The sequence below is a fragment of the Pinus tabuliformis genome, chromosome J, assembly GCF_031772625.1.
Source record: "Pinus tabuliformis cultivar Carrire ecotype Pingquan chromosome J, CPIR1, whole genome shotgun sequence".
In the NCBI taxonomy this organism is placed as follows: domain Eukaryota; kingdom Viridiplantae; phylum Streptophyta; class Pinopsida; order Pinales; family Pinaceae; genus Pinus; species Pinus tabuliformis.
In genome coordinates, this window is record NC_142295.1 from 466649936 (window position 1) to 466660546 (window position 10611).

Below are 10611 nucleotides of genomic sequence, written 5' to 3' on the forward strand. Positions count from 1 at the left end.
TAAGAACCTCTAGTTACCAGCTGGTACAGGTGAGATGAGATGCCTGGTTACATTCAGCATAGTAGCCTGAACATTGTCGATACCTGGTCGACAAAGGAAGGATTAAAATATTTTACTTTCATACACAAAGATCCGGAATTGACAATTTAGGAACAATATTAAGTGGCCGGTAAAGCAAAAAGAGAGATGAAGTTTGGATTTTACCCGGAGACGAATCTTTTGACAAATTGGAGAATATAATTGTTTTTTCTTTTTAAGCAAAAGTTTAGCACAGATGAAAGAGGAATCTACGAGGGACCGAAAGACATGACCATTCATATCATCTCTCGTTTGTCTTTTGAGTATTTTAATTATACTTGCAACATTCTTCTCCATCAAAGCGAGCATTGAAATTATATCCACCGAGGAGCCACTCATTCATTTAATTATTATCAGCTTTGGCCTGATAAATAGCAGAGTTGCTCTGTTCTTTGTATTGCATAGGGAGGTTCAGATAGATAGATCAGACCTACCTCTCTGTGTTTGGGAGCTACAGAGTTATCGCCATGTCGTTCCGAATGGTAAACAATAACTAACTTCTTTGATTTTTTTTTCTTTTAGTGGAAACTGATAAAAAATATTCAATCAATTAAACGGTTGAGTTGAATTTTGTGGGGCATTGAATGGCATTCATCCATCCAGTCGAGCGCTTCTTCTGGAATGGGCGTTGCAGATGACTGCAAGCACGCTTTCCTGGAGCTGAAGAGGAAGAAGATCCATCGCTACGTGGTGTTCAAAATCGACGAGAAAACTAAACAAGTGGTCGTTGAAAAGACCGGAGGACCTGCCGAGAGTTACGATGATTTCACTGCTGCCCTCCCCGAGAACGATTGCCGATACGCTGTCTATGACTTCGATTTTGTCACCTACGAGAACTGTCAGAAAAGCAAGATCTTCTTCATTGCATGGTAATGAATTTCATCCACCTTCCCATTTCAATTCTCCCACAATTCATCAAGCCCACACCCAGTTTAGGCCGGTTCCTATTTAAGTTCCATTTTTAAGAATTTTACACACTAACGAACTCTGATCAAGCTGAAAAATTAAGCTAATGTATTTGAATCGTTGGTTTGTTCACGTCCCAGTGGGGCTCTTGTTATTATGGGTTTCCAGTTTTCTTCTTTTCTATGAATTTTTGTGTCGTGAGATATCAGCTTAGTCTTCTTTATATATTTGTTTCCAAGGATTGTCTGGTCTGGTGCAGTTACAAATATCATTGGATAGGTTAGACAATGCAACCAATTCCATTATCACAGAGAGATATAAACAGAACCCTCAGCCAACAGGTTAATGTTCCGATCCCTTTAGCCTATTTCAAGCTTTATGAATCTGAGAGCTGGTTTTGGGATGCAAGACACTGGGTTGATTTGATAGCATCCTCCCCTCACTCTCGTAGTAATAGTATACTAACATTATTGGCTGTATAGTTGTCATGCCTTGGGCCCCTTCTCTGGCTTGTGATTGTTACCTATGCAAGGTTTTACAAACTGATCAGGTTTCTTTTTACGTTAATAATCATTCTATCTATGTTGGGTATGTGTTGTGAATAAACCCACATGCATAACAATTGCTAGACAAAGGTGGTTTATTAGGCATTACCAGTATTGTCTTTATGGAATTTTTTATACAATAATAATAATTACCCTTGATGAAGGGGATCTCTGTTGTGTCTGATTGAAGCCATGATGCCTTAACTTCCTATGTTCTTGGTTGTCTGTAAGGGATTTTGTTCCACAATAATTAGTTACTCTTAATGAAGGAAATCTCTGTTGTGTCTGATTGAAGCTATGATGCCTTAACCACCTATGTTCTCTGTGGTTATGGACTGTTATCTTATTCAAACTCTCCGCAATACTAGATTAATACAGGCCTTTTTTGAAGCCTCCATCAAACATACACAATTGCATATGTTCCCTCTTCTACAAAAGGGTGCAGTTGGTAAGAAATTTCAGACTTCTCTATAGTTTTCCTTCTTGGTAGCCACTGGAAGAGAAGGAACTTTTGGTTATCTGCTTATGTGAACCCTTTCTGAAAATTAATGATCTTTCTATGGATCATATTAATTCAAATTGTCTTATGTCAACTATAAAAAAAATCTCAGTCTATGGGTCCATATCGTCTTTGACTTTTCACAACATTGTGTCTAGTTGAAGCCATGATGCCTTAACCACCTCTCCTTGTGGATCTTCTCTTTGATTATGGAGTATTATCTCATTCAAACACTGCAATGCTGTATTGATACAGGCCTTTTATCGAAGCCTACATTGAACAGGCACAAGTTCATTGTCCTCCTCTCTACAAAAGGATAAAGGCGTTAAGAAATTTTAGCCATCTGTAAATTTTTCCTTTTTGATAACTACTAGAGGAGAAGGAACCTTTGCTGCTCTGCATAAGTTTAAGGTCATCTAATTTTTTTAAAACATAATGATCTTTCAATGGATCATGTTAATTCAAATTGTCTTATGTCAACGATAAAAAATTCTGTCTATTGGTCCAGTTTGTATCGACATTGAATTTTCATAACATCATATCTGATAGAAGCCGTGATCCCTTAATTGCATCTCATTTGTGGATGATATCTTTGGTTTTGGGCTGTTATCTAATTCAAACACTCTGCAATGCTAGATTGCTACATGCCATTAGGCGACAGGGCTTTTATGAAGCTTCTGAATCCTCCGACAACCGGGCAGAAGTTCATTTGTCCTCCTTTATACTACATGCTACAGGTGGCAATGAATTTCACCCATTTGTAAAGTTTTCCTTTTGGTTACCACTGGAGGAGCAGGAACCGTTTGCTTCTCTGCTTACGTGTAGTTCCATCTCTTTCTTTTTGAAACATGATCTTTATATGGATCAAATCAATTTTAATTGTCTTATATTGACTATAAAAATCTCCACCCTAGTGAGCTAGCTCAAGTGGTTAAGTGATTTGAGCTTCATGCAGGAGGTCCCCATTTCCTTTTTTTTTGTTTATCAACTCTTATCTATTTAAAATATTGTCTTTATGTACGACTGATGGAATCCATGCATTTTCAGGTGTCCAGATGTATCCAAAATCAGAGCAAAGATGCTTTATGCTACAACTAAGGACAGACTGAAAAGGGAACTTGATGGTTTTCACTATGAGGTTCAGGCCACTGACCCCGCTGAGATAGATATTGAAGTGATTAGAGACCGTGCAAATTAGATTGGGAGTATGTATTTATGCTTGCAGGGCAAAGGGGGTGAACATAATATACTGTTATTTCACATTGCGGTGTTCTTATTTATTTGTAGTACCTTACCAGGGAAGCAACTGCCATTTTCATTTACATGACTCTGTGACTTTCCTATTTCATGCAATGAAAACATTTCTATAGAAATATGCATGCTTATGGCAGAATTGAATGTGGTGCTTGGCCTAATGGTGGTCCTTATTACAAGAATCAGAATGTTTATGGAGTAAGTTTATGGTGTTATTAAGATCTCTTTATCATTCGATATCTTTGATTTTAGTTCTAGTAATGTTGCTGTCTTGGATGATATCTAGATGAAAAGCCAAGTCATGGTCCTACTGCTGTATGTGTATATATTTGTTTAGAGAAAATGGATTTAAACTTAACTCACACGTATTGTTCGCTCTTCACCAAAGAAACTTTTCCAGAGATTGATATCAGTCAAACAATGTTTCTTATGTGAATCATTTAGTATGATATGTTACCACTTCTTTTGAGAAAGCGGTGTTAATCGATATCTTTGATTTCAGTTCTAGTAATTTTACTGTCTTGGATGATAGCTAGATGAAAAGCCAAGTCAGGGTCCTACTGCTGGATGTGTATATATTCATTTAGAGAAAATGGATTTAAACTTAACTCACACATATTGTTCACTCTTCACCAAATAAACTTTTCTGGAGATTGATATCAGTTAGACAGTGTTTCTTATGTGAATCATTTAGTATGATATTATATCTTTTGTGCCCAAGCTTGACATGTTAAATGTTAATTTTAGGTATGTTCTATGCTGATAGCAAATTTACTTCAATTTTCCATATTAGCTCAATATCAATTCCAGATTAGAAATCACATTTAGCATGATAGTAAAATGCAGATAGAACATAAACATAAATTGCAGAAGACAAGCCAAGACGAGGACATAAGATGTGGCACTAGCTAGAGACAAACCCCAATGTGGGGAAACCCTTTATCAATTCTTCTTATATGTTCTTCAATAGTTCAGCAGAGAGAGATAGTACATATGCATCAGAAGTCAACATATTGACTTATATAAATAAAAGCAGAGATCTTCTCTAAGAAGATAGCATATGAGGTGGCTGATCTGAGCTGAGTAGAAGGTATACTGCTTCCACTGATCCAAGGTGACTCTATCACCATGCTGCTCCTCACTGTGCTGCACTCAATCATCATGCTGGACCTCATTACCATGCTGCACACATCATACTGCTGCATCATCAAGCTGTACCTTATCATCATACTGCACCCACCAGTGCTGCCTCATACTGAACCTCACTGTGCCCATCATGTTGCATCTCATTGTAGCATCAATGCTACACTACACTTCATCATGATGCCCATCATTATGTAGCAGTATTCAACATCATGCTGCACCTTGCTGTCACATCTTCTAACAGCAGATAGGGCAGCCTTCATTATGTCAAGACAGTCCTATCTAACAGTCATCAAATCCTTGACTGTGGTGTTATGGCCTGCGGCCTAACACACAGTCTTCCTGTAGCTTCCAGGCAGCACAAATATGATCCTTGATCCTCCAATGATACCTCAACGGATTTGATCCTAAGCTCCCCTAATTCTACCCTCTTAAACAGCCTCACTGTCTTCCTGAAATAGCTTCAGAGCAGCCTTATTTCTCCATGCTGAATACTCCTTCTGGCTGTTGCTGTCATGCTGTTCCTTTAGGGCAGATTCAAGCCTAATGTATGTACTCGTCACCCTCAAACAATAGCTGCACCCTCCAGCAAACCTTCGTTGTCTCGGCCTCCTCCAATCATACAGTCCTCTAAACAGACCCCTGAAATAGCCCTCAAATGTCCACGCTGTCCAGTCCTCTCCTTGCTGCAGCTAGGGCTTCCTTTTGGACAACGAATTAGGGTCTTGAGACTGTGGATGGATGACCTTAGATTAGGTCTCTCTAGACTGCGAATAGGGCTTTCTTTAGGCAGCGTATTAGGGCAGGTTTGGGCAGCATATAGGAGCCTCTTTAGGCTGTGTATAGAAGCTCCCCTAAACGTGGATAGATCTCCCTTCAATGATCTTGCTTTTGCTGCGGCTAGGAGCCTCTTTTGACTGCGGTTAGGGCATCCCTTTTGCTACGTCCAAGGGCTGTCTCAAACCCTTTCAAAACAGCATATAGGATCAGCTGTTAGGCCTCCTTCACCATGCTAGATCTCCCTGCTTGGACTGCGGCTAGACCACCTTCTTTGGGACTGTGGCTAGGGCAGTATTAGACCTCTTCTTAGGGTCTCCTTCTAGACCTGCGTTTAGGGCTTCATCCTCTTAGATTTCTCTTGCCACTAAAACCCAAAACAAGTGGAGAGAAATCAAGAGTGAAGTGTGTGTCTAAATGACTATCAAGCCACCTCCTTTTATACTAAAACGTTGAGCACAAGTGGGGGTTATTTGGTTGCTGACCGACCTTGACGAATTGTCCCATAACACAAATAAATTCATATCTCCATGAATACTTCTCGGAATCGAATGATCTTTAGATCAATCCTACACCTCTTGATGAGAGGAGTCCAAGAAAAATATCAGCTGCCATAAATAAGATGACTCGCATGGAGTTTGGCCCTAGTTGCCAATTTTAACATTAAATCTTCCATTTCAGGTTATTTTCTTTGGTATCCATCTAATTATAAAACCAAGTTTTCTCAATCTCAAAAAAATATGTTACTACTTTTGAGAAAGCGGTGTTAATCCCACCTTCAATAGGTGGCTCTTGCCAGTTAGTGGTTACATGTTCAAATTGTGTCAAGCCAGATGACTTTCAAACACAATACTGCATAGATTCTGAAACAATTTGGGGATGTAGATGTTGGAAGAAAAAGCGGTCTCTCATCTTGGGATGCTTGACCCACCAGTTTAGGGTTCTAACTTCTGAATCCTGATGAAACCATGGATTCCATCATTGCTTTAAAGTTGATTTAATTTTTCTGTGAAAATGCTCTGAAATTATTCCAGACATGACTAAGTTCATCAGATGTCCCCAAGAAACAGTCCAAGTAGGGAAAATTAAAATTCTGAGTACTCTAAAGAGGTTTTGAAGATCTAAAACCTTACTGGGCATGTGTAATTTGAGGGGCCTACCAGTCAGGTCATTTCCAAAGGTCTGCTACAACAAAAGATCAAAAGTCCTAAGCTTCCAACTTCATTCATGAGATTATCTTCTGGGTTTTTATCTTCAAAACATCTTTGGTTTGAAAAGTGTTGCAAGTCTTGCAGCATATTTTAGCAAACCCACTTCTGGCATGAACTCTTCTAGGTTTGTTGTTCGGATTTTTTTAAACTTGTATGAATTAGCCTTCCATTATTTATATACAATTTGTGCCTATTCTTACCTGCATTAGAATATCTTTTCAAGTCATGGAAATGTAGTTTATTGAGAAATTATCTCCACAGTAGATATATATGATCCTTGCTTTAAGCTCAATTATCATAGCTGTTTCAGTTTCAGTTTGTGTATCAGAAGCCAAATGAATATTTAATACAGCTAATTATAAATATCTCAAAATATTGAGAATGAATCATTCCAGGTTACTCTTCTAACAATCAGTATTTGACAGTACTGTTAAATAGAGCTAAGAGCATACCTACGCATACTCCTGCTTAAAAGATCTCTAGAAGACCAGTAAAATATAGAGTGATCTGTGCAATATTTTCTGTGCACATGTTTCTATGTAATTGGAACCCAGAAATGTATTCACTATTTTGTCCATAGATAATATATAGAATAACACGCGGTAACTGTTGTCTTCCTTTTTTCTAATATATGTATACTCACACACTCTTCACTATTGCTATCTTGTTCTTCACTGCTGCAGTTTGATCTTTTGGTGTGGAATTGTGTTTATAAGTACACAGATTAAGGTTAACGTTCAAAATAATTAGTGTCCATTTTTCCTTGATTAGAAGTCACTTTTTCCTCAAAGTATTTCTCGAAATATAGAGTTATCTGTGCAATGTTTTCTGTGGATTACCTGTAAAATCAGACTGACATGTGCAACCTGAAATTGTCTTCCCTATAGTGTAACACATGATGACTTTTGTCTTCATTGTTGCTAATACACACGCACACATTTTCTTCACTATTGCTATCTTGTTCTTCATTACTCCAGTTTGATTTTTTGGTGTGGACTTACATCTACAAGTATAAATATTAACTTGTTCTTCCCTAGTCCAGCTTAATATTTTGTCATGGATTTGCACTTACAAGTACAAAGATTAAGGTTAAGATTCAATATATCCCATTGAAACAGTTACTTTGTTAAAACAAGTTGGAGAACTTTGTATTTACACTTTTATACAGACCTTCCCACTTTGTATTTAGTTACTTGAATCTCAACTAACTAATAAGAAAGATAACTAGATATAGAATTGTATGTCTTTGAATAGCAATTCATGTAGGTTCATTCAGCCTAAAGTTGTCTAAAACTAGTGAGCCTGCAAGGAAATAGACAGTTTTCAAATTCCTGTAACAGATCAAGCCCAAAGTCTAATAAAAACAACAAAAAATCAGAGAGCAATCTTGGAGAAACCAATAAAAAATGCGATGGGAACATGTTTTTTCTCCAGGGAAAAGATCTGACACATGCACATCTAGCGAAACAAAAGAAATGTCAGAATGGAAGAGAACAAGGAATAGGCAGAAGACCAGAACACACTGAAAAGGAGACAAGAGACGAGGTGACGCTTATACCAATAATGTTTGGGGCAAATGTTCTCGCTCAATCGCAACTCGAGATTTTATGTGTCTTGAAGAAAAGGTCATAATTGTCAAGAGATATGAGCCGCTACTAACCACTTCTTTGCCCAGTTGACATGTCAATTGCTATTGCAATGCCTGGAAGTATTTTCTGACACTTGCCATGTCATTAGTAACTGCAACTACGACACGTGCCCTCAATTTAGATAATTTGTCTTTCATATCCATTTTCTCTCTGAAGAAGACTCACTACTTTGGTTAATATAGTGCCTTTGTAGAAGACAAGTGGGAAGGTCTGTTTTGTTGAGATTTTCTTTTACGTTAAGGTTTCTAAATTCTTCCTTTCTCTGAGAAACTAGCTCCACCAAATATTCCCTTAGCATCACTTTTCCATCTATCCATACAGAAGGAATTTGATTGCCCAAGATTATTTTTGTCGAGTTGTGGTAAAATTGAATCTGTCTTTAGTCGTCTCTTTTAATGCTTGGATAATCCTCTGGGTAACCAGTATCTTATCTGCATCAGAATAACATGCGTCTCTAACTTGAGTAGTAGGAAAGTTAGTTGTTGCTCTCTATGGCTGTTGTTGTTGGAAAGAAACACTATTTCTGCTAATGTCTTTTGAAAAAAATTCATAGTGAAATAGATGTTATGGCTTATACCAGTTAGATGATAAATTAGATTCCACTGTCCAGTATTGGATCGAGAGTTTTTCATCTTCCATTTCATGTATTGGCTCATCAATGGCTTTGGCATATGCATTAGTTGATTACACCTGTACAACATCTCAGTTTCTCGGGAAGGTGTTACTGTTTAAGGAAGATGTACATAGATAAGGGAGGACCTGAACGCATCCTTGTGTGCTTTTGATTTAGAATCTAATTCATGGTGCTTTGCTGCTTCCTTTTTTTCTTGTTTTGTCCTTGCATTTTATCCCTAACAATTCCATAAGAGTATGGAGGAATTTTAAACTTTCTATAGGTGTCATGTTGCTTACTTCCATCCTCTGCTGGCAAGTTGGGCAATATTGAAATCTATGGCTTTAACTTGCCATTAGAGTGTGGGTGCTTTCGGAGTTGTGAATCTGACTATAAGATATTTTTGTTACTGGTTGTATTTGAAAAGGTATCGTCTTTCAAATTTCTGAGGCTGAACAAGCATAGGGGCACCAAGGTAGATTGGTAATATACTTTTCATTACTCTTATCTACTAACCTCTGCAACCAAGAGGCATCATCAAATTCTCCCCTTTCATGAGGAATCAAGGCTGTATTTTCACATACAGGGGAATTTTCATGTAAATATACATTCATGCTTTCTGACTAAGTTGTTTTATTTGCTCCACCACCTGAGCTAGAATCAATCCCGATTGGTTTTCCAATGCATCCTGAATTGGGAGCTATAGTTTGGGTTGGTATTTCTATATTTTCCTTACCTACTTCTCGGGTACCAGGAGGTTTCTGCCTTTTAGGATGATGGTCATCTTCAAGCCCGAGTTTCTTTCTTTTCCCCTTTGGTGGGGCTTAACTTGATCTCCCTTGCCTTCATTTTTTGTGGAACTTCCTCCTGGAGTGGGTTTAGCTGCTGTAATATTAGACTTGCCAACGTTCCCAATGTCCTTTTGGGTTCTTTAGCATCGCCTTTCTTTCTTCCTTCCCTAGACGAGGAAGATGTTGTTTGCATCATGCGATTGAGACATCTTAAAAGTTATTGGATGAGGGGCAGGGTCATGAATTTCTGTTTGAGAGTCATTGGGATCATCAGGTCTTCATCATATCTTCCTCCAAACCCCGATGGAATCTAGTTATTCTGTGGGGATTCGCTTCCTACTTTCTTTCTTGAGACCAACTCATGGCTTTGAATTGTAGCCATCCACTTTATCCTTGATATTTAAATGGTCGCTGCATGTGTTTGGTGTAATCGCCATCCGGATCATAACAGAACCTCTGATCTGAATATGGTAATCAGAGTCCATTCAAATGACGAACGTTATTTCTGCTAATCCCAAATGTTCAAAGTTTTCGAGTCTCCCTATACCAATGGTCGGGAATGAAAATGTGGCCTCTTTTCTCCATTTGACTATTCACTAGCGGGAGAACTCTGCCTGCATATCTCAGCCAGAACAATCTTTCGAGTGGTCTGTCTCTGAAGCCGTATACTCAAATCATAAATGTAGGAATGAAAACAATCTTTCTTTTCTGTACTTTACCAGTCATGAACTGGAGCAATCTGCTTACACATGTCAGCCAGAAACAATCTATCACCTTGTATATGGGGAGGTAGAAAGGTCCGTCTCTGAAGCCATATACTCACATGTAGGAATAAAAACATATCTTCTTTGCTCTACTTGTCCAATCAGGAACTGGAGTAGTTTGCTTGCCCATCTTAGCCAGAAACAATCTATCAACCACATATTTGGGAAGGTAAGGAGATCTTCCTCTGAAGCCATATACTCAAATATAAGATAATTCTTCTTGTAAAACGAGTCTACAAAACCTTTAGAGCCACTTTGGCTTCGTTTGCTACCCTTGGGTTTTCAGGGTTCTCTGGTACTTGCTAAGTTTTGTAAATAAACCCATCATTGATTATATATACCTTTAAATAGTTGATCTTTATTGTCTAGTAAAAGCAATTA

The 10611-nt window shown here is 38.1% G+C and overlaps 1 protein-coding gene across 1 annotated transcript; it reads left to right on the plus strand.

Annotated features, from left to right (window-relative positions):
* The first annotated feature begins 248 nt into the window (after positions 1-248).
* LOC149227859 (actin-depolymerizing factor-like) lies at positions 249-3521 on the plus strand. Its single transcript, XM_089377941.1, has 3 exons — positions 249-560; positions 682-947; positions 3076-3521. The coding sequence occupies exons 1-3, from the start codon at positions 546-548 to the stop codon at positions 3224-3226; spliced, it is 432 nt and encodes a 143-aa protein (XP_089234067.1). The 5' UTR covers positions 249-545; the 3' UTR covers positions 3227-3521.
* Positions 3522-10611: the final 7090 nt, after the last annotated feature.